The sequence below is a fragment of the Saccopteryx leptura genome, chromosome 6 (assembly GCF_036850995.1).
Source record: "Saccopteryx leptura isolate mSacLep1 chromosome 6, mSacLep1_pri_phased_curated, whole genome shotgun sequence".
NCBI lineage: Eukaryota > Metazoa > Chordata > Mammalia > Chiroptera > Emballonuridae > Saccopteryx > Saccopteryx leptura.
In genome coordinates this window covers 88,494,860-88,519,507 of record NC_089508.1, presented here as the reverse complement: position 1 = coordinate 88,519,507, position 24,648 = coordinate 88,494,860, and the positions used below count along the sequence as shown (strand labels likewise).

Here is a 24,648-nt window from a genome sequence, read left to right as displayed (position 1 = left end):
CCATTCATTTTTTAGAAGTATGTTGTTTAGTTTCCACATTTTTGTGTGTTTTTCCCCCTCTTTTTTGCAGTTGAATTCTAGTTTCAAGGCTTTATGATCAGAAAATATGCTTGGTACAATTTCAATTTTTCTAAATTTGCTGATATTGTCTTTGTGGCCCAACATATGGTCAATTCTTGAGAATGTTCCATGTACACTAGAGAAAAATGTATACTCAGTCACTTTGAGATGAAGTGTCCTATAGATGTCTATCATATCCAGGTGTTCTAGTATTTCATTTAAGGCCACTATATCTTTATTGATTCTTTGTTTGGATGACCTATCTAGAGCCATCAGCGGTGTAGGGAGGTCTCCAAGTATGATTGTGTTTTTGTTAGTTTTTGTTTTAAGGTCAATAAGTAGCTGTCTTATATATTTTGGTGCTCCTTGGTTTGGTGCATATATATTAAGGATTGTTATGTCTTCTTGATTCAACTTCCCCTTAATCATTATGAAATGACCATTTTTGTCTCTGAGTACTTTTTCTGTCTTGTAGTCAGCATTATTAGATATGAGTATTGCTACACCTGCTTTTTTGGGGGTGTTGTTTGCTTGGAGTATTGTTTTTCAGCCTTTCACTTTGAATTTGTTTTTATCCTTGTTGCGTAGATGTGTTTCTTGTAGGCAGCATATAGTTGGATTTTCTTTTTTAATCCATTCTGCTACTCTGTGTCTTTTTATTGGTAGGTTTAATCCATTTACATTTAGTGTAATTATTGACACTTGTGGGTTCCCTACTGCCATTTTATAAATTGCTTTCTGTTAGTTTTGTATCTTGTTTGATTCTTCTCTTTTGTTTTTCTATCATTTGTTTTTGTTTTTGTGTTCCATACTTCTTTCCTCTGTTGCTACCTTTTTTAAGTCAAGTGTTTTTGTGGTGGTTTTTTCAAGGGTGGTTACCATTAAGTAATGAAAAGGGTACCTACCATATTCATTGTAGTACCTTATCTAATGAGTATTTCTGCACTTCATCGTCCTTTGCTATTGTTAATCTCCATCCTCTCCCCCATTTTTTTCCTTTGTTGTCACAGTTTAAGTTTGGTTTTATTGTGTTCTTGGTGGAGCTGTTACTTGTGGTGTTGTTTTCTTTTGTTCTTTGAATCTGGTTGGAAATCCCCCTTTAGTATTTCCTGGAGTGGGGGCTTTCTGCTGATAAATTCTCTCATCTTTTCTGTATTTGTGAATGGTTTTATATCTCCTTCATACTTGAAGGATAGCTTTGATGGGTATAGTATTCTTGGCTGAAAGTTCCTCTCTTTCAGGGCTTTAAATATTGGGGTCCACTCTCTTCTAGCTTGTAGAGTTTCTGCTGAGAAATCTGATGATAATCTAAAAGGCCTTCCTTTATATGTTGTACTCTTCTTTTCCCTGGCTGCCTTGAGAATTTTTTCTTTGTCATTGGTTTGTGTCATCTTTATTATGATGTGCCTTGGAGTGGGTTTGTTGGGGTTAAGAAAACTCGGTATTCTGTTTGCTTCTTGAATTTGAGGCTTTATTTCTTTCCACAGGCTTGGGAAGTTCTCGTCTATTATTTGTCTGAGTATATTCTCCATTCCATTTTCTTTCTCTTCTCCCTCTGATATACCTATTATTCTTATGTTATTCTTTCTGATGGAGTCAGACAATTCCTGTAGAGCTTTCTCGTTTTTTATTATTTTTGAGTCTCTTTCTTCTTCTCTCTGTTGTGCCTCAAGTTGTTTGTCTTCTATTTCACTAATCCTATCTTCTATCTGGGCTGTTCTGTTAGCTAAGCTTGTTACCTCGTTTTTCAGCTCGTGAATTGAGTTTTTCATTTCTGTTTGATTTGTTTTTATAGTTTCAATTTCCTTGGTAATATATTCTTTGTGTTCATTGAGTTGTTTTCTGATCTCCCTAAATTGCCTTTCTGTGTTTTCTTGTATATCTCTGAGTATTTTTAAGATTTCTATTTTAAACTCTCTGTCATTTAGCTCCAAGGCTTCCAATATGTTAAGTCTTTTCTCCATAGATTTTTCCACATCTATTTGTGTTACCTCTCTTTCTTTTGTATCCATAATATTCGATTTCCTCTTTCTTATTGGCATCTGAGGGTGGTCTTGTTGATAGCACTAATTAGAATTAATAAAGAGTAAAAAGTAAAAAAAAAAAAAAAAAAGGTAAAACACCCCACAAAAAAAACCAGAAATAATTTATTATTTCCCCCTTTTTCTTTCTTCTCTTTCCCTCCTCTCCCCTCCTCAGGGAAATATCGTGATGACCTGTGAATTACATTATGCTAAATGGAACAAAAACTGCCTATAATGGAGGGCCTGATTTGGGGTGAAGAGTTCAAGGGGCAAAAAAAGGGAGTAAGGACCTACTAAATGCAAAAAAAAAAAAAAAAGGAAGAAAATCTTAGATAAGCATAAGATGATTTGCTTGTAAGTGATGGTCGACTAAGAGATATAATGAGAGGGATAAGAAGGAACCAGAAAAAAGGAGAAAAAAAAAAAGAATAATAAAGAAGAAAAAAATAAAAATAATAAGTAAAAATCTGTTGTATTAAGTGGAGCAAAGACTAAATACAATGGAGACCTTGGGTTGGGAGGAATGCTAGTGAGTTAAAAAGCAACGTAAAAAGTACCCAAAATGCCACAAAAATAAACAAACAAACAAAAAACAAAAACAAAAGCGAAAAAGAAAAATAAAACCAAAAAAAAACCCTTGAGTCCCTAATTAACTAATTTGTTCGTGATTGAGGATTAAATGGGAGGAAAAGTAAACCGAGAAAAGAAAAAACGAATAGAAAGGAAAAAATAAGAAAAAGAGAAAAACGAAGGAAGAAAAAAAAAAGGAAGAGAAAAAAACAAAATAAAGCAAAACAAAAAAAAACAAAAGAGGAGAGAGTGAGAGTTAAGTGTTTTGGAGTATAACCTTAAAGGAGGGTGAGGATGAAGAAAAGAAATAAAATGTAACATTCATGGGTAGTGTAGTTCAAGAAAAGGGAAGCATAAGATGGGCAGAGAATAGAAGGACCGAGGTGGAGGAAATAGAAATAATAATAATAAAGGCAATAAGATAGAAGAAACAAACAACAACAAAAAAAAATTAGTGGAACAAGTTGTAAAATCTGTGGATTTTTCTTGATTTTGAGAGGTAGAGGTTAACTTCTTCCTTTTTCTTTTCTCTCCCTCTTCCTGGTTGGTGACTCTGTACCCCAGGCTCTGCCCCTGTGTCACACTTAGGTAGGGATTTGCAGTTGATGGGATTCTATGGCAATGTCATATAATTGGCTTTAGTCTTGCTGGTAGTCAAGGCTTGTTGGCGTTTGCAGGGTCTAACGATGAGAGAGTTTGCTTTCCTGGAGTCTCTCTCCTAGTCCCCCCTTCCTGAATTAGCAGCCTGGTGATCCAGCTATAAGGCTGCTACTGCTTCTGCCTGGGGAGTAAGAGGCTCAAAGAGCTAGGAAATCCCCACTCTATCCCCACTCAGCGCAAGGCTTTGGGAAAGGCTCTGGCAGTCAGAGTCTCCAGTGTAATCAGGCGGGGGTGGGAGTCAATTGTTGTCAAGGTGACTGTTCAGCGCCTAGCATTCAGTTGGACCACTCAACCCAGGCTTTCCACACTTTGTAGCCTGTTTTGGCTGGGAAGAAGAGGCACTAGTCTCTGCTTGTGACGACTAGTGTAGTATAGATCTTATTATCTGCCAAGTCCCTCTTGTTAGCATTTATCCCTGAATATGGAGGCTCTATCAATCAGAAGTTGCCCCCGCCCCTTTAGCGAGAGGCACTAAAAAATATCACACCTCTTGTCTTGGATCGCTGAACTGAGAGAGATCTTATCAATTAGAGCCCGTGGGTGCGCAGATTTCATGGGTTAAGCTAATTTCAGTGATTAGGTCCGCAGCTGTGCTCCCGAAGGTATTTCAGGCTGCCTGCACGCCCCTCCCCCAACGCTTGATTGTTAGCTTAAATGGCTGGGTGAGGTGCCTCGCCCACGGAGAGAATCTCCCAAGTAGGGAAGACCGCCCTGTCGCCTCTCCCACTCGCCCCGCCGCTGGCGGCTGGGGCGTACCGGCCACAGGATAGTGGGGCACCCTGGGTGTGCAGGCCAGTAGGGTGCTCTGGGCGCATAGGATGCCCAGGGCACGCGCATGAATGTGGTGCTCCCGGTGGCTGGGGACTCTCACTCGCAGTGCGCGGCCGCTGGGAATGTTAGCGGTGCTCGCTCTGCAACTGGACCGGGCGTGCGCCGGCGGCTGCTCGCCGCTCCCGAGTGTGGGCCGACTCACCACAGGCGCAATCCCCTCCGCGGCTTGAATGAAGGTCCCTGCGGTAGTTAGCTTCCTCCACACCCTCGTCTCTCAGATTCAAGTGATAACAGTCCTTTCGCTTTCAGTTTGTGTGGAACTCCGGAATGCTCCGAGGATAAATTTTTCTGTTTCTAGTTGATAAATGTGTTGTGATTTTGGGGAGATCTGTCAGACGCGCTGCTCACGGCGCCATTTCCGTGACGTCACTCTCTATTTGAGCATTTTAAAAGAAAACCAAAAAGGTAAATAAAAAAACGACAAGGGAAAAAAGCAAGATAAAAATAGATTTTAATAAATTTTTTAAAAAGATTAAATCAGTATACCAAAGTTTTATTTTTTAAAAAGTGGGCAATTATAGTTTCATTAGGAATAAAAAAAGATAAAGAACAAAAACAAATAATAAATTATAAGAGTATATAATTATTGATAATCAGCAAATAAAAAGTCATTTAAAACAATGAACACATCTGTACAAATAAATTCAAAAGCTATATGAAATGAATAATTTTATAAGAAAATACATTTTATCACTACTCATTCCAGTAGAAATATAACACTTAGAAGGGCAATTTCTATAGAAAATATACAGAAATTTATCAGGGAATAATAACAAACACACATACCATCTTTAATTGGTTCACAATGAAATCTAGCAAACCTTTAGGAATCAAATTATTTCAATAAAAATAAATTGTTGCAAAGAATTAAAAATGAAAAATTTAAATTCTTTTTAGGAAACAAGTGCAAGCATTGTACCCAAATTAAATAACAAAACTAGTATAAAAACAAAATTATAAACCAATATTACCCACAAGATTGAAACAGAAATTCTAAGAAAATATTAGTGAATTACAATCCATATCTCATACCATGCATAAGAATAAACTACAAAAAAGCTAAAATCCAAATGTGAACATGAAGATACACAGTAGGAAATACAGGTGGATGCCCCGATCAGGCAGTGGTGCAGTGGATAGAGCATTGGCCTGGGACGCAGAGGAGCCAGATTTGGAACCCAAGGTCGCCAGCTTGAGCACTGGGTCAGGGCTCATCTGGCTCATCTGGCTCCAGTGTGGGTTTACCAGGTTGAGCACAAGGTCACTGGCTTGACCATGGGATCAGAGACATGAACCTATGGTTGCAAGCTTGAGTCCAAAGGTTGCTGGCTTGAGCAAGGGATCACTAATTTGGCTAGAGCTCCCCAGTCAAGGCACATAAGAAAGCAATCAATGAACAATGCACAACTAAAGTGCCACAAAAAAGAATTGATGCTTCTCATTTCTCTCCCTTCCTGTTTGTCCCTCTCGCTAAATAAATAAATAAATAAATAAATAAATAAATAAATAAATAAATACAGGTGGATGTTCCAAGAGTATAAAGGAAATCTTTCTTTGACACTAAATCCAGATGTGATACTTTTAAATGATTAATTAAAGTAAAAACAAGCAATAAAAAACTTTAACAACCCAAAATATTTTTTTAAATAGATATAAATTCAAAATCAGGTTTGGGCAAATATCTACAATGTATATCACAGATATCACTAATACATAAAACACTTTTAAAATTGAAAGATGAAAAGTCTGACCTGTGGTGGTATAAAGCCTTGACCTTGAACGCTGAGGTTACTGGTTCAAAACCCTGGGCTTGCCTGGTCAAGGTATATACAGGAGTTACCATATTTTCCCATGTATAAGGCATACTTTTTTAGAAAAAACTTGGGGTCTAAAAACTGAATGCACCGTATACAGTGGTTGTAGATTCATTTTACTTGCATTTCCCACTTTTTCACACTTGTTTTTGCACTCGTTGAAGACAGTGATTCATCATCAGACACAGATGAGGATAAGTTACTGGATGGGAGTTTTGACATTGATGAGGAGTTATATGAACAAAACTGAGTTCAATAACTTTATTTATACATTTTTTTCAAATTTCAGGCCCCAAAATTAAGGTGTGTCTTATACATGGGATTGATAGGGAAATATGGAAATACTTCTTGCTCATCCCCCTTTTCTCTCTCTCTCTCTCTCTCTCCTTTCTCTCTAGAAAAGAATAAATAAAATCTAAAAAAAATTGAAAAATTAAGGCCAAACATCTGGTAAATAAAAATGAGCAGGGATTGAAGGTTGATGTCAGTGCAAACAGCAGATTAAATAGCACCAGGGGCTCATTATTCTACAAAAATATTGACAAGTCAGGCAGACGCTATCAGCACCAACTTTGTCAGAATCCTGGAAAATAATCAAAGGCTTATAGCAACCAAAAGTATGATGAGTAAAGAAAAGAGAAACTTAAAAATGGTAGAAAACCTTTGAAGATTTTTTTTTTTTTGTCATTGCCTTAGACCCTCTCTACATCAGCATCGGTCTCTAATCCGTGACTCCAGAAGAAGCAAAATAAACCTTATTCTCAAAGAGTTGTGTTTGTGTCTACCTGAATCATTACCAGCTAGAAGCAGCGGTCATTGAGACTTGGACTTGAGCTGCAAAGTATAGAATTGTGACAACAATTCCAGTGCCATGAGGACTTTTCCTGGATGTGGACTTTTCCTGGTCTCCTGCTCCTTGTGACAGCTCATAACAGACTGAACTAAGGTTGGGTTGCATTTTTCATGGATTTGGCATGGTGTTGGGGCCAACTTGGACTTGGTGAACATGTTAAGGACACTACTCTTTTATGGATTCTTGCTGTATTGGCCAAGAGTTTGCTTAAAGGCTTTAATCACTAAAAAAAATAAATAAATGAAGGACTGGATAAAGAAGATGTGGCACATATACACCATGGTATACTATTCAGCCATAAGAGATGATGACATCAGATCACTTACCATACATTGGTGGGACATAAAAACGAGACTAAGAGACATGGACAAGAGTGTGGTGGTTATGGGGGGGGCGGGGGGGAGGGAAGGAGGGAGAGGGGGAGGGGTGGGGGAGGGGCACAAAGAGGGCTAGATGGAGGGTGACGGAGGACAATCTGACTTTGGGTTAAATGTATGCAACAGAATTGAATGACAAGATGACCTGGACATGTTTTCTTTGAATATATGTACTATATGTACCCTGATTTATTGATGTCACCCCATTAAAATAAAAATTTATTTATAAAAAAAAAGAGTTGTGTTTGTTTGTTCTACACGGTCTGAGAGCAACCTGAAGAACTGATGCAAGGCTTTTATCTTTGTTTCACCTAAATCAAAACTCAATCAAGGTGGTAAAAGGGCAGGCACCTCAAAAACACTGTAAGGCAAATGAATAACACAGCATCTGGGACAAAGAGTTACAACTGAAGCAAACTATGCATTCTTAAAGCCTGTGAGGAAAAACCAGGGAGAGTTCTTATGGGAAATGAAGTTATTCAAAGTTCTCACTTAGACTTTTTTGCTGTCATTTTTTCCACCATGAAGTTGGGTGATGCATCAGGCTCACAGGGTCCCCACCCAAAGGATTGTAGGCAATGCTATAACTGAAATCATTGTAGAAAAGACATCTGAGGGAATTAGGATGGCAAGGCTTCACAAATACGCTGATTTGAATTTGTGATATAAAACTCCTGTATAATGGTAGTTTTCCAAGTTTATTTCAGTTTATGATGTAAGGCATATCAAATAAATTCTTGATCATTTTTCATGAAAAATTGGTACTTATGTTAGTCTACAATTCTTTTCTTGGGAAAATTATAAGCCAGGCCCAATATTTATGTTCAGGTTTTTAACACTTTTAGGACAATGAGAAGTACCTTTCTAGGGATGAGTGACTTTCCAGTTTGTTAACATCTCTGCCAGTTTAGTTTCTGGGCAGTTTAATGTGTTGACTCTCCTTCCTCATTTTTTATTTAAATCAAATCATTTGGTAGAGATGGAATCTAAATGTCCATTTTGCTTTGCATGTACAGCCTGTTGCTGTGCCCATTAAGTGCTTGATGCATAATTGGACATGAAATTAATACATGTTAATAAAACTTTTGGTCTGTAATGCTTTTTTAAAATTTTTATTTATGATTTAAAGGCAGAAAAAGGGAGACAGAAAGAGAAACATTGATCTGCTGTTCCACTTATCTATGCATTTATTGATTTATTGGGGTGACATTGGTTTATAATTATATAAGTTTCAGGTATACCGTTCTATAATACATCATCTGTACATTATACTGTGTGTTAATGACCCCAAGTCAAGTCTCCTTCAGTCATCATTTATGTCCCCTAAACTCTCATCCAGCTCTCCTTACCACCCGTCTCTCTTTTAATCACTATACTGTTGCCTGACCAGGCGGTGGCGCAGTGGATAGAGTGTCGGACTGGGATGCGGAAGGACCCAGGTTCCGACCTCAAGGTCACCAGCTTGAGCACGGGCTCATCTGATTTGAGCAAAGTTCACCAGCTTGGACCCAAGGTCGCTGGCTTGAGCAGAAATATTACTCGGTCTGCTGAAGGTCTACGGTCAAGGCACATATGAGAAAGCAATCAATGAACAACTAAGGTAGCGCATTGCGCAACGAAAAACTAATGGTTGATGCTTCTCATCTCTCTGTTCTTGTATATCTCTCTCTCTCTGTCTCTGTAAAAAAAAAAAAAAAAAAAAATCACCATACTATTATCTGTGTATATGAGCGCTTTTTTCCCATTGCTTAATCCTTTCACCTTTTTCACCCAGCTCCCAACCCCCTTGTCCTTTGACAGTTGCCAATCTGTTCTCAGTACCTGTGGCTGTTTCTGTTTTGTTAGTTTTTTTTGTTTATTAGATTCCACATATAAATGAAATTATTGGTTGATTCCTGTATGTGTCCTGCAACCGTGTCATATCAAGACAGAGACTGCTCTAACCAACTGAGCTACATGGCCAGGTCCTGATCTGTAATGCTCTTATTTTTTTTTATTTAAAAAAATAACTTTAACATGGTGACATTGATCAATAAGAGTACACAGGTTTCAGATAAACATTTCTATAGCATTTGAACAGTTGATTATTTTGTATACCCGTCACCCAAAGTCCATTTTCCATCACCTTATATTTGTTCCTCTTTACACTCTTTCCCTATGCCCTCCCCATTCCCCTCTTCACATACCCCTCCCCTTGATAAACACTTTATCTTTATCTATGTCCATGAGTCTGTTTTATATCCCACTTATGTGTGAAATCATCCAGTTCTTAGCTTTTCTGATTTACTTATTTCACTCAGTATAATGTTCTCAAGATGAATCCATGTTGTCATAAATGTCACTATATCATCATTCCTTATGGCTGAGTAGTATTCCATTGTATATATGTACCACTTCTTCTTTATCCAATCCTCTATAGAGAAACATTTAGGTTGTTTCCATGTCTAGGCCACTGTGAATAATGCTGTGATGAACACGGGGATGCATGTGTCTTTACATACCAATGTTTTCAAGTTTTTTGGAGTAGTGTGGACAAGTCCTCCCGGGGGTGAGGATGATGTAGACACAAAGACCCAACTCTGGGGACCAGGTTCAGTGATGCAGATCCACTTTATTCAGGAAGTAAACTAGCTTATATGCATGGGTTCAGCCTATAGGGTGTTACAGCATGTCATGTCCTTCATAGCCAATGCCTGAAAAGATCAGGGAGCTGAGTGGTTGGCTCTAAGTCACCTCCTTATAGCAGGCAAGCTTCCTTCCTGGGTATGCCCAGGAGGCTTCTGGGAGCTGGAGTATTCTCACAGCATTGCATCAGCCACAACTGCTAGGAATGCACTCTGCGCTCCACCCACAGAGTAGATACCCAGTAGAAGGATTGCTGGGTCCTATGGTAATTCTATTCTTAATTTTTTGAGGAACCACCATACTTTCTTCCATAATGGTTTTACTAATTTGCATTCCCACCAGCAGTGAATGAAGCTTCCTTTTGCTCCACAGCCTCTCCAACACTTGTTATTACCTGTCTTGTTGCTAATAGCCAATCTAGCAGGTGTGAAGTGGTATTTCATTTTTGTTTTGATTTGCATTTCTCAAATAGCTAGTAAAGATGAGCATCTTTTCAAATATCTGTTGGCCATTTGTATGTCCTCTTGGGAGAACTGTCTGTTCAGATCCTCACCCCATTTTTTTAATTGGATTGTTTGTTTGTTGCTGAGCTTTATAAATTCTTTTTATATTTTGGATATTAACCCCTTATCAGATCTGTTGTTTACAAATATCATCTCCCATTTAAGTTGGATGTCTGTTTGTTTTGTTATCGGTTTGTTTTACTGTGCGGAAGCTTTTTAATTTGATATAGTTCCATTCATTTATTTTTTTCCTTTACTTCCCTTGTCTTTGGGGTCAAATTTGTAAATTGTTCTCTATGGCCAAGGTCCATGAGTTTAATACCTATGTTTTCTTCTATGTAATTTAATGTTTCAGATATTATATTTAGGTCTTTGATCCATTTTGAATTAATTTTTTATTTTTAATTTTTATTTATTTTATTAATTTTAATGGGGTGACATTGATAAATCAGGGTACATATGTTCAGAGAAAACATCTCCAGATTATTTTGACATTTGATTATGTTGCATACCCCTCACTCAAAGTCAAATTGTCTTCTGTCACCATCTATCTGGATTTCTTTGTGCCTTTCCCCTTCCCCCACCCCCTTCCTCTCTTTCCTCCCCTCCCTCCCCCCCCCCCCCAGATAACCATCACACTCTTGTCCATGTCTCTGAGTCTCATTTTTATGTCCCATCTATGTATGGAATCATACAGTTCTTAGTTTATTCTGATTTACTTATTTCACTCAGTATAATGTTATCAAGGTCCATCCATGTAAATGATTCATGTCAACATTTCTTATGGCTGAGTAGTATTCCATAGTATATATGTACCAAATCCACTCATCCACTGACAGACACTTGTGCTGTTTCTAGATCTTCGCTATTGTGAACAATGCTGCCATAAACATGGGGGTGCATTTCTCCTTTTGTAACAGTGCTATGGTGTTCTTAGGGTATATTCCTAAAAGTGGGATAGCTGGGTCAAAAGGCAGTTCGATTTTTAATTTTTTGAGGAATCTCCATACTGTTTTCCATTTTGAATTAATTTTTGGCAGGCAGACATACTGTAATTAAGTTTCATTCTTTGGCATGTGGCTTTCCAATTTTCCTAGCACCATTTATTAAAGAGGATTTCTTTTCTCCATTGTGTGTTTCTGGCTCCTTTGTCAAAAATAATTTGTCCATATATATGTGGTTTTATTTCTGGGCTTTCTATTCTGTTTCATTGTTCTGTATGTAATGCTCTTATACAAAGTTTCTTAAAAGTAAAATATTTTGTTATTTTTTTTTTTTTTAAAAAATGCTGCTCATGTATAGTGGAGAATTGAGAAAGTCATGTGCATGCCCAGAACAGGACATATGCTCAGAAAATGCCTGAGAAGACCCTAAACTTTCACATTTAGCTGATTTATAGACTCATTCCAGCAGCAACTAAAGGTTAATGCTAATTTATTAAGACTTAGGTGTGCCTGATCCCATAACCAAGCAGCAAAGTCTAAAGGAGAGTTTTACTTTTTTTTCTTTTAATTAGTTTTCCTCTCTCCATATATATATATATTCTTTTTGGCTCTTGGTGTTTAGGAAAATCTCTTTCAAGTCACCAGATGAACATATGCTAAGGGATAGAGATTTCAGATACTAAATATAACAAAGAGTACAAAAACTACAAAAATAGTTTAAGATACACTAAACAACAACAACAAAAGAAAACCTAGCTAGATCCCACAACAATTAATAAAAATAAACCTTGAGGTAGAGAAGAATCTGATTTCCAAAACTGCAACATTATAATGTCTAAAATGTCTGTGTTTTTTAAAAAAATTAAGAAGCATGCCACTAAGAAAATATAGCCTATGCATAAAAGAAATAAACAGAAACTATTCTTGAGGAAGCACAGACTTAAATTTACTAAACAAAAACTTCAAATAAACTGTTATAATAAACTCAAAGAGCTAAATAAAATCAATAGAACAATGGAGAACAAATTAAGAATATCAGTAAAACCCTAGCTAGGTGGCTCAGTTGGTTGGAGTGTCTTCCCCATATATACCAAGGTTGTAGGTTCACACCCTGGTCAGGGCACTTACAAGAATCAAGCAAAAAATGTATAATAAGTAGAACAACAAATTGATGTTCCTTTCTTACACCCCCTTCCTCTCTCTCTAAAATCAATCAATCAATAACATTTTTTTAAAAAATATCAGTAATGATATAGAAATTATTTGTAACAAAACCAAACTGAAGCTAAAAAGTACAATAACTGAAATAAAAAGTGCTGGAAAAACTGGATATCCATGTGCAAAATAATGAAATTGAACCCCTACCTCATACCATATCAGAAATTTAAATTGCATCAATTACTTCAGAAAAAGAGCTAAAACCACAAAATTCTGAGAAGAAAATATAGGAATAAATTATGGCCCTATACAGGCAATGAGTTCTAAAATATAACATCAAAAGCACAAACAACAAAAGAAAAAATAAATTGGACTTCGTAAAAAGTCCAGTTAAACTTTTGTGTAACAAAAGACATTATCAGATAAATTTTATTTTTGACAGAGACAGAGAGAGGGAGTCAGAAAGAAGGACAGATAGGGACAGACAGGCAGGAAGGGAGAGAGATGTGAAGCATCAGTTCTTCGTTGTGGTACCTTAGTTGTTTATTGGTTGCTTTCTTATATGTGCCTTGACCAGGGGGCTACAGCAGAGCAAGTGACCCCTTGCTCAAGCCAGTGACCTTGGGCTCAAGGCAGCAACCTTAGGCTTCACACCAGCGATCTTTGGGCTGGAGCCAGAGACCATAGGGTCATGTCTATGTTGCCACGCTCAAACCAGCAACCCCGCAATCAAGCTGGCAAACCCGCACTCAAGCCAGATGAGCCTGCACTCAAGCCAGAGACCTCGGGGTTCCAACGCTTTATCCACTGCACCACCACTTGGTCAGGCTCAAGTAAATTAAAAACAACCTAGACAACAGAAAAATATTTACTAATTATTGTACATATCTGAAAAGGAGCTAGAAACCAGAATATATAGAAGAAAGAGAAAGAAAGAAAGAAAGAAAGAAAGAAAGAAAGAAAGAAAGAAAGAAAGAAAGAAAGAAAGAAAGAAAGAAAGAAAGAAAGAAAGAAAGAAGGGGAGGGGAGGGGAGGGGAGGGGAGGGGAGGGGAGGGGAGGGGAGGGGAGGGGAGGGGAGGGGAGGGGAGGGGAGGGGAGGGGAGGGGAGGGGAGGGGGGGAGAAAAAAATGCCCTGACCAAATAGCTCAGTTGGTTAGAGCATCATCTCAAAGCTCGGAGATTGGTGGTTTGATTCCCAGTCAGAGCTCATACAGTAACAAATCTATGTTTTTGTCTCTCTCTCATTCTCTCTCTTTCCCCCTTCTCTCTCTCTAAAGTAATAAATAAAGAAAAAGATTTAAAGACAAAAAGATCAAACATGGAAACAAAAACTTCAATAAACATCTTTTGTAAATGGCCAAGAAGCACCTGGACTGGTGCTCAACATTCTTAGCTATTAGGGAAATCCACAACAAAACCAGAAGATACCACTTTACAATCACTATAAGGCCATTATTATTTTCTTTTAAAAAAGGAAATTTCTCAGTGTTCCTTAGAATGTGGAGAAATTGGAACCTTCATACACTGCTTATAGGGATGTAATGTGATGCAACCACTTTGGAAAACATTTTTACAAAATGTTAAACATAGAGCTAACATATGACCCAGCAATTTCACTCTTAGCTATAGACCTACAAAGAATGAAGACAAATATGCAAACAAAAAATTATATAGACATGTTCATAGCAGCACTATTCACAATAGCCAAAATATTCAAACACCCATCAACACATGAATGGATAAACAAAATGTGGTATATTTATACAATGGAATATTATTTAACCATATATAGAAATAAAGTATCAATACATGCTATTGTGGATGAACCTAAAAAATATGCTGAAAGAAGCCAGATACAAAAGGTTATACATTCTGTTTTCCATGTATATGAAATACCAGATGAGGTAAATCCATAAACACAAAAAACTGATTGGTAGGTAGTTGTCAGGGTCTGGGAGAAAAGCTAAATGGGGAGTAACTGCTTAATGGTATGTAGTTTCCTTTGGGGGTGATAAAAATGTTTTAGAATTAGAGAGTGGTTGTGCAACATTGTGAATGTACTAAATGACACTGAACTGTTTGCTTTAAAATGATAAATTTTACATTATGTACATTTAACCTCAATTTTTAAAATGATGAAAGATATGAACACTCTGAAAACAGATAAAAAATATCCCTTAAACATATAAAATCTTCATCAATAATAAGATAATAAAACTAAAACCACAATGGGATACCATTTCTCATACATCAGATTGGCAAAAACACTAAAACTCTTGTCAAGGCTGTGGAGAAACAGTAGGGTTCATGAGGGAATGAGAGAGTACAACTCCCATGAGGAAAAATTTGGCAATATCTAACAAAACTGCATTCATCAATGTTGAACTCAACAGTCCTACTGTTAAGAATTTACCCTGGAGATACACCACCAAAGATACAAAAATAAATATGCAGTGTTGTTGTGATTGCAAAATATTAGACACTATATAAATGTCCAAATATTGAAGATATAAGTTTAATAAACTAGGAAACATACAACAGAGTACTATGTAGACATGAAAATCAAAAGTTCTATGAACCAATAGGGAATGATTTTACAAGTAAAAAAGTGTTAACTGCAAAAGCATATGCATAATACTCAAATTTTGTATAAGAAATAAGGAGAAATAGCCAACCATATTGATTTGTTTCAAAATGTGACAAGCATGTTAGAATATGATAACTTATGTTATCTCTGAGAGTGGAAGGGAATATGTTGGAAGGGATTTGGCAGAACTGGACATCTCTAAGAATGCATAATTTTGAATTTTGACTTACTAATCTTTTATAAATTCAAAAATCAAAATTAATCCAAAAAAGATAAACTATTAAAAGACCCTAAAACTGAGTGCAAATAGAAACAAATGACCCCAAGTATACTTCAAATAAATGGCAGAACTGAACTGAAGGGGGAAAATAAGAACTAATTCAATTAACTTTTTTTGAAACAATTAAAATTGAAAACAAATGTGTGTGTGTGTATTTTAAGAATAAGCAAATGAATATTTGTGTTGTTAGGACCCAAGTGTCTCACTGGAAGAATAAAGAGACGTAAAAACTATGTAAAAGGAGAAGGCAGAAAGAAGCCTACAGGGCTAGATAGAATTGCTATGGGCATTATTGATGAAATCTTTCTCTCTTTCTCACTATATCTACTGTATATATACACATACATACATACATACATATATGGAGCATTCAAATAATAAAAGGGAAAGTCATAATTATGCCTCCTGATCATCTATTATCTTAGCAAAAATGGGATCAAACGTGTTTGGTCAAACCTCTGGTTGCAGCTGAAAGATGAATAAAATACAAAGGTCAATGGAAATGTTGAACTACACTGAGTCTGCAGTCAGCAAAATTCAGAGTATGAGAATCCAAATGTCAAAATACCCAATATTTTCAAAAAATAAATTATAAGGAAAAGTAAACATTTTTTACTTTTTCTTAAAGGAGAGAAAATTTTATGTCAAATGAAAATAAAATGGCCAAGACAAACTATAGTGTGTTGGGATGCACATTTGGAAGATAAAGCTATAAAAATATGCAAGGAAGTTTTGTTTTTAAGGAACTTTTTACTATTAACAGAATCATGATTACTTTTTAAGGCAAAGGTAGTTGTGATTTGAACAAATGACAGAGAAGATTTCCGGGATAGGATAGCTTACATAGTCCTATACAATGACATGAGTGACTATTACTTCATACAAGTTGATATAAATTTTTGTGTCACTTTCTGTATCATATTTTATGGTGCAACTAAAAATAATAAATACAATTAAAGTCAAAGTATGGGGAACAAGGTGCAGCATAAAACCTCCAACCTATAATCCTACCATTATTGTCTGGAAGCCTACATTTGACTACCATTAATAGAGGTTAACCCTATCAGGGCATGTATATTTTTAATGCTAAAATGCAATGAACAAGAAAAAATTTGCTCCTCTGTCTCAGGACATAAGACAACTGCATCCTTAGGGAGTCAAAACAACTCAGAAAGTTTCTATCTGTTGCATAATTCTCCCCTGTGCAGAGTTATACAAAATGCTGCCATGTAAAGGCAGTTCATTAACAGCACTAATTATGCTTGGGTAGTGACCAAGTGGAGCTGCAGAGACTTGGTATTGCCAGCCAGAAATCAGTTTGTTATGGGAATTTTCTCCTAGAATCACTTTGGTTTTCCCAGGGTAACTAAGGGAAAAAGTGGTTAATGGGTCACTTGGGGGTGGCATCTCTTTCTGTAAATTACCATTTCTTTTTCCTACTACAATTCTTTGGGGGGATATAAAGCCAAAAACAGTCCTTGAGTAACAAGGAAGTAAATAATAACTGAATAAGAATAACAGTGAGGAAAAATTGCATCAATTGCAGTATTACAATCTCCCTGAGCTTTTGAATAATACTATCTTCTTTAATAAACGAAGAAGGTTATGGCAGAGAATTGGGTCTGCATTTGTAATCAAGCAAACTATTACAGTCACTACCAGCCATTTGAGCTAACATATTGAATACAGAATCACTATTTAGTAGCATAATATCATTAATGTGGCCCAATCCAACATTATAAACTTTCTATTCTATCTGGTCCAACACATTTACAATTCCCTTACATATGTTCTAGAATTCTGTTAATAGACATATGTAAAATCTGCAATTATTTTAGTGTATGCTATATCTTCCCATGAATCCTACTTTGTTCCTGATTCACTGTATATTTCTGGGACTTGAACCTGGTTATAGGACTAGAAGCAATGTAAAAAGGTGAGGGCAGAACACGATTATAGCAGTCCCCCATATGGCAAACAGCACAAGAGAGGTTCTACATTTCTTCATATAGCAGATAAATCTCTTCAGCTATAGGAACATACTTCCACCAGTAGAAAGGATTGGAAGAACTTAGAGATTCAAGTTTCTTAGTTTTATTGGAATCTGCCAATATTTCCCCATTTTGATTTTCAAGGTTTTACCCCTTCTCAATCAATTCTATACCTTTAACTTAGGAGACAGCGTGAGGTTGTAAACTCAATTTGCCCTGTAATTCAGCAATTCACATACCAGAATTTTTCCCCTAGAAGATATAGCATCGCAATGGCAAAAGATATTTATTTTATGGGAGTCATAGAGGCTTTCTGGCCCCTTGCTTGATCTTGAGATGGGAATTTGTACTAACATCATCTAGGTTTGGTATCAGGGTAATGAGGTCTTTGTAAAATTAGTTTGGGAGTGTTCACTTCTCTTCCATTTTTTTCAGTATTTGAAAAGGATTGCCATTAATTCTTTTTTAAATATTTGGTAGAATTGAGCAGTGAAGTCATCTAGCCCTGGGCTTTTCTTTGTTGGAAAGTTTTTGATTACTGATTTAATCTCATCACTCATTATTGATGTTCATATTTTACATTTATTCACAATTAAGTCTTGGTAGGTCATGTGTTTCTAAGAATTTGTCCATTTTTTTCTAGGTTATTCAATTTGTCAGCATGTAATTTTTCTCCTTCTTTACTTTAAATGTTTTTTATTTTTCAATTATAGTTTCCATATGATATATTAGTTACAGATGTATGATCCAGTGGTTAGACATTATATAACTTACTAGATTATTCTCCCAATAAATCTTGAACCCATCTGACACTATATATAGTTATTATAATATTATTAACTATATCCCCTATGCTGTAGTTTACATCCCCATGACTATTCTGTAACTACCGATTTTTACTTCTTAATCCCTTCACCTGTTTCATTGAACCTCTAACCTTCTTCCAGTTTGGCAATCCTCAGTTTGTTCTTTGTATCTATGAGACAGACTGTTTCTGTTCTTCTTGTTCATTTATTTTGTTTTTCAAATTCAATTGTTGATAGAGAAGTCTTTGTTACCACTTTATTATTCATATATTTTATCTTTATTCCTTCTTATTATTAAAGATCCTTTAAATTTTCATGTAATATTGGTGATGGTAAATGCCTTTAGCTTTTTCTTGTCTGGGAAGCTGTTTATGCATCCTTCAATTGTAAATGATAGCTTTGGTGGGTAGATTAAATTTGGTTTTAGGTCCTTGCTTTTCATCACTATGTATTTTTAAGGCCAGTCTCTTCTGACCTACAAAGTTCCTGTTAAGAAATCAGCTGACAGTTTTATGGGAGGTACCTTTTAGGTAACTAACTGCTTTTCTCTTGCTGCTTTTAAGATTCTCTCTTTGTCTTTCACCACTGGCATTTTAATTATGATGTGTCTGGTTGGGAACCCTTTGGGTTTATCTTGTTTGGGATTCTCTGTGCTTCCTGGACTTGTATATCTATTTTCTTCACCAGGTTAGGGAAGTTTTCTGTTGCTTTTTTTTTTTCTAATATGTTTTTATTTTCTTGATCTCTCTCTCTTTTCCTTCTGGCACCCCCACATGTGAATGTCGGTACACTAAAAGTTGTTCCAGTCTTCTTAAACTATCTTCATTTTTTTGGATTCTTTTTCTTTTTGCTGTTCTGATTGGGGGGGAGTTTGCTCCTTCATTGTCCAAACCTCTGATTTGATCTTTTGCTTCACCTACTTCACTGTTGATTCCCTGAAATGTATTCTTTATTTCAGTTAATGTATTCATTTCTGACTGGTTCCTTTTTATGTTTTCTAGTTCCGGTGTTTTTTTGTGTGTTTTTTGTTTGTTTGTTTTTTTGTGGGGTTTTTTGTATTTTTCTGAAGGTAGAAACGGGGAGGCAGTCAGACTCCCGCATGCACCCAACCGGGATCCACCCGGCATGCCCACCAGGGGGTGATGCTCTGCCCATCCATGATGTCGTTGTGTTGTTACCAGAGCCACTCTAGCGCCTGAAGCAGAGGCCATGGAGCCATCCCCAGCACCCGGGCCAACTTTGCTCCAATGGAGCCTTGGCTGCGGGAGGGGAAGAAAGAGACAGAGATGAAGGAGAGGGGGAGGGGTGGAGAAGGAGATGGGCACTTCTCCTGTGTGCTCTGGGCGGGAATCGAACCCTGGAATCCTGCACGCCAGGCCAATGCTCTACCACTGAGCCAACCGGCCAGGGCCTAGTTCTGTTTTTATGCTTCCTAACTCTTTGATGAAGTTTTTACTATTTATCTACTCTTCCCTTAAGTTCACTGAGCAGTCTTATAACCAGTGTTTTGAACTCTCACAGAATCTAATAGAGTCCTCATTTCTATTTTGTTTAGTTCTTTTTCTGAGGTTTGTTCTGTTCTTTTATTTGGAACATGTTGCTTTGTCTCCTCATTTTGGCAGCCTCTCTGTGTTTTTTCTATGTATTGGCTGCTATGTCTTCTGGGCTTGATATAGTGTCCTTATATAGTAGGTGTCCTGTAGGGTCCAGTGGCACAAGCTGATCACCCAAGCTGGGCACTCCAGCTATGCCCACACTGTGAGCTATGTACACTCTCATACTATAATTGAGCCTTGATTTCTCTTGGCATGTCAATAGAAGGAATTTACCCACAGGCCACAAACTGCAAGGCTGTGATCACTGTAGAGGTTCAGCTATTCAGGGTCCCACCCAAGAAGCAGGACTTACCTTGGTAAGGCTCTAGTGCCCACTGAGTCTGCCCCATGTGAGTGTTGCTTGTGAAGGTGGGTGGATAGAGCTTTAGTGTGGGCTAAAGCTGTTCATCAGTGTGCTGGCTCTGGAGCCTCCTAGGTGATGCAAGCCAAGCTCAGTCAAGACCTGGGCCTTGCCCAGGGCCAACCAACATAAGCTACAAAGCGACCTGCTGATGACTGCTATTGTGCTAAGATTGGAGGTGCCAAGGAAAAGCCAAGCTGCAAATCAAGGTTGGCTGCCACTAGTGCCAGGCCTTGGGCCACTCAGCAAGAAGTATGGGGTACCCTGAGGCTAGATACTGCTTGCTTGAGAGATTTTAAGAAAGTCTGAGGCATGAGCCAAGACAGGCAATTTGTATGGAAAAGCCACTAGAAATAGCTCGGGCAGGCCCACAGATTGGGTGGTCAGGGTCTCAGGGAATCACTAGAACAGGGCAAACAATGATAGCCAGGTTGATGGAGATGCAGATATGCTCTGTAAGGGAAGGAATCAGAAAGGGAACTCCCTGCCAGTACTTCTATCTGGGAGAAAGCTGCCTCCGCAGCCCTTGCTCTGATGCCAAACAATTTAGTTCCTCCCTATATGTCCCTGGTGCTTTCAAACTGCTCCCCCAGCACTGGAGTTTAGAGATAGTGAGACCAAGTCCATGTGCAAGCCCTTTAAGAGGAATGTCTGTTACTCTAGCAGTGCTCTGTCTCATTCAGCCACAATCCCTGCTGGGTTTTACATCCAGAAGTTATATGACTTCTCTTCCTGGTACTGGAACCTTGGGCTGTGGAACTGAGACCCCTCGCTTCTCAGCGGGGACCTCTGCAGCTGACATAGCTGAGATTTTTATGTGACATGCTCTGCCTCTCCTTCCAGTCTGATGTGACTTCTTCTTTATATCCTTAGTTATAAAACTTCCTTTAGCTAAATTTCAGGCTGTTCTGAATGACAGTTACTCTGTAATTTACTTGTAATTTTGATGTGGTTGTGGGAGGATGCCAATACCAGATTTACCTATGTCCCCATCTTGACCAGAAGCCTTGGTATATAATGTGACATAGTAATTATTACGATTCCTTATATTTCTGTGGTATCATTTATAATGCATCCTATTCCACTTATATTTTATTTATTTATATCTTCTTTATTCATTAGTCTAACAAAAATTTTGTACATTTTATTCCCCTCCAAAAAATTAACTTTTAAATTCTTTATTCTTTATTATTGTTTTCTACTCCGTATTTAATTTACTTCTACTCTAATTTTTATTATATTTTTCCTTCTGCTAACTTTGGTTTTAGTTTGTTCTCTTCTTTCTAGTTTCTTGGGTTGTAAAGTTAGATTTCTAATTTGAGATTTTCTTCTTAATGCAGACATTTATCACTATAAACTTCCCTCTAAAATTGCTTGTATTGAGTCATTGTGTTTTCATTTTCCCTTTGCATTTATCTCAGTTTTTTTATTTATTTTTTTATTATTTTAATTTATTGTCTTTACATACATTCAAGTGTCCTACCAAATATATCTCCCTCCATGCCAGTGTCCCATCAGCTCCCCCTTTGCCCCCTCCCCCCAATGCCTTCCCCCCTTCCCTCCAGGATTTGCTGTCCTGTTTTCTATAATACTGTGTTATGTGTATATAATTTCACTAATCTCTTTCCTTTCTCTGATTCCATCTTCTCCTCCACTTTCCCTCTGACCACTTTCCCTCTGGTCTCTTTGATCCCACCTCTGCCTCTGTTCTGTTCCTCAGTTCACATTGTTCACTGGATTCCTCAAATGAGTGAGGTCATATATCTTTCTTTCTCTGCCTGAGTTATTTCACATAGCATGATAGTTTCTAGGTCCATCCCTGTTGTCACAAAAGGTAAGATTTTCTTCTTTTTCACAGCCACACAGTATTTCATTGTGTATATGTACCACTGCTTTTTAATTCATTCATCAACTGAAGGACACTTGGGCTGTTTCCAGATCTTGGCTATTGTAAACAATGCTGCCATAAACATGGGGGTGCATATCTTCTTTTGAATCAGTGATTTGATATTCATAGGATATATTCCTAAAAGTTGGAAAGCTGGGCCAAAGGGCAGTTCCATTTTAAATTTTTTGAGGAATCTCCATACTGTTTTCCACAGTGACAGAACCAGTCGGCATTCCCACCAGCAGTGCAGGAGGGTTTCCTTTTCTCCACACCCTCGTCAACAGTTATTATGTGTTGTTTTGTTAATGAGTGCCATTCTGACTGGTGTGAGGTGATATCTCATTGTGGTTTTAATTTGCATTTCTCTAATGATTAGTGATGTTGAGCATTTTTTCATGCGCCTATTGGCCATCTGTATATCTTCTTTGGAGAAGTGTCTATTTCATTTCTTTTGCCCATTTTGATCAGATTATTTACCTTCCTGGTGATGAGTTTTACAAGTTCTTTATAAATTATAGTTATTAACCCCTTATCAGATGTATTGGTGAATATATTCTCCCATTGTGTGGGTTGTCTTTTTATTTTGTTAATGGTGTCTTTTGCTGAGCAATAGCTTTTTAGTTTCATATAGTCCCATTTGTTCATCCTGTCCTTTATTTCACTTGCCCGTGGAGATAAGTCAGCAAAAATATTGCTACGAGAGATATCGAAGAGTTTACTGCCTATGTTTTCTTCCAAGATGTTTATGGTTTCATGACTTACATTTAAAGCTTTTATCCATTGAGTTTACTTTTGTGAATGGTATAAGTTGATGATCCAGTTTTATTTTTTTGCAAGTAACTGTCCAATTTTCCCAACGCTATTTGTTAAAGAGACTGTCTTTACTCCATTGTATGCTCCTACCTCCTTTCTCAAATATCAATGTCCAAAAACATGTGGGTTTATTTCTGGGTTCTCTGTTCTGTTCCATTGATCTATATGCCTGTTCTTATGCCAGTACCAAGCTGTTTGGAGTATGATGGCCTTGTAGTATAGCTTAATATCAAAAAGTGTGATATGCCCACTTTATTCTTCTTTTTCAAGATTGCTGAGGCTATTCGTGGTTTTTTTTAGTTCCATATAAATTTTTGGTATATTTGTTCTATGTCTTTGAAGTATGTCATTGGTATTTTAATTGGAATTGCATTGAATTTATAGATTGCTTTGGGTAATATGGACATTTTAATGATGTTTATTCTTCCTATCCAAGTACATCGTATATGCTTCTACTTGTTTGAATCATCCTTGATTTCTTTTATCAATGTTTTATAATTTTCCGAGTACAAATTTTTAACTTCCTTGGTTCAATTTACTCCTAGGTACTTTATTTTTTTGTTGTTGCAATAGTGAAGAGGATTGTTTCCTTAATTTCTCTTTTAGACAGTTCATTGTTGGTATATAAAAATGCCACCAATTTTTTAATATTAATTTTATATCCTGCCACCTTGCTGAATTCATTTATCAGGTCCAATAGCTTTTGGACTGAGACTTTAGCTTTCTATGTACAGTATCATATCATCAGCAAATAATGATAGTTTTACTTCTTCTTTTCCAATTTGGATGCCTTTTATTTCTTCTTGTTTGATTGCTGTGGCTAGGACTTCCAGAACTATGTTGAATAAGAGTGGTGAAAGGGGGCACCCCTGCCTTGTTCCTGATCTTAAGGGGATTTCTTTTAATTTTTGCCCATTGATTATGACATTGGCTTTGGGTTTGTCATAGATGGCCTTTATCATGTTAAGGTATGATGCCTGTATCCCCACTTTGCTGAGAGTTTTGATCATGAATGGGTGCTGGATTTTATCAAATGCTTTTTCTGCATCTATTGATATTATCATGTGATTTGTAATTTTTCTTTTGTTTATGTGATGAATCACATTGATTGATTGGCGAATATTATACCAGCCTTGCCTCCCCAGAATTAATCCCACTAGATCATGGTGCATGACTTTTTTCATGTATTGCTAGATCTGGTTTGCTAATATTTTGTTGAGGATTTTAGCATCTAAATTCATCAGGGATATTGGCCTATAGTTTTCCTTCTTTGTGTTGTCTTTGCCTGGCTTTGGAATCAGAATTTTGCTTGCCTCATAAAAGGAGCTTGGAAGTCTTCCCTCCTTTTTAATTTTTTGAAATAGCTTGAGAAAAATAGGTTTTAATTCTTCTTTGAATATTTGGTAAAATTCTCCTGTAAAGCCATCTGGCCCAGGACTTTTGTTTGTTGGGAGTTTTTTATAACTGTTTCAATCTCATTTGATTAAATCTATCTGTTTAAATTTTTTGATTCTTCTATATTGTTTTTTAAAAGATTATATGTTTTGAGTAATTTGTCCATTTTGCTTAAGTTGTCTAATTTTATGACATACAGTCTTCATAGTATTTTCTTACAATCCTTTGTATTTCTGCTGTGTCAGCTGTTGCTTCTCCTCTCTCATTTATAATTTTATTTGAGTCCTGTCTCTTTTTTTCTTGGTGAGTCTGGTTAAGATGCTTTAATCTTATTTACCTTTTCAAAGAACCAACTCTTGGTTTCAATGATTATCTGTGTTGTTTTTTTTTATACTCTATGTCATTTATTTCCACTCTGATTTTATTATTTCCTTCCTTCTACTTCCTCTGGGCTTTACTTACTATTCTTTTTCTAGTTCTCTTAGATGCAAGGTTAAATTATTTATTTGAGC

The 24,648-nt window shown here is 36.9% G+C and overlaps 1 protein-coding gene across 3 annotated transcripts in view; it reads left to right on the top strand.

The window, feature by feature from the left end:
- LOC136376335 (uncharacterized) overlaps positions 1-24,648 on the top strand; it is a 116,882-nt gene that overhangs the window by 58,549 nt on the left and 33,685 nt on the right. Inside the window, exon 4 of one of the 3 annotated variants that reach the window (XM_066342287.1) lies at positions 6,656-6,704. The exons of the other annotated variants lie outside the window; for them this stretch is intronic. Coding sequence (XP_066198384.1) covers positions 6,656-6,691 — 36 coding nt within the window. The 3' untranslated portion in view covers positions 6,692-6,704. Of the gene's footprint in view, positions 1-6,655; positions 6,705-24,648 lie in introns of those variants that run through there. 3 annotated transcript variants of the gene reach the window in all.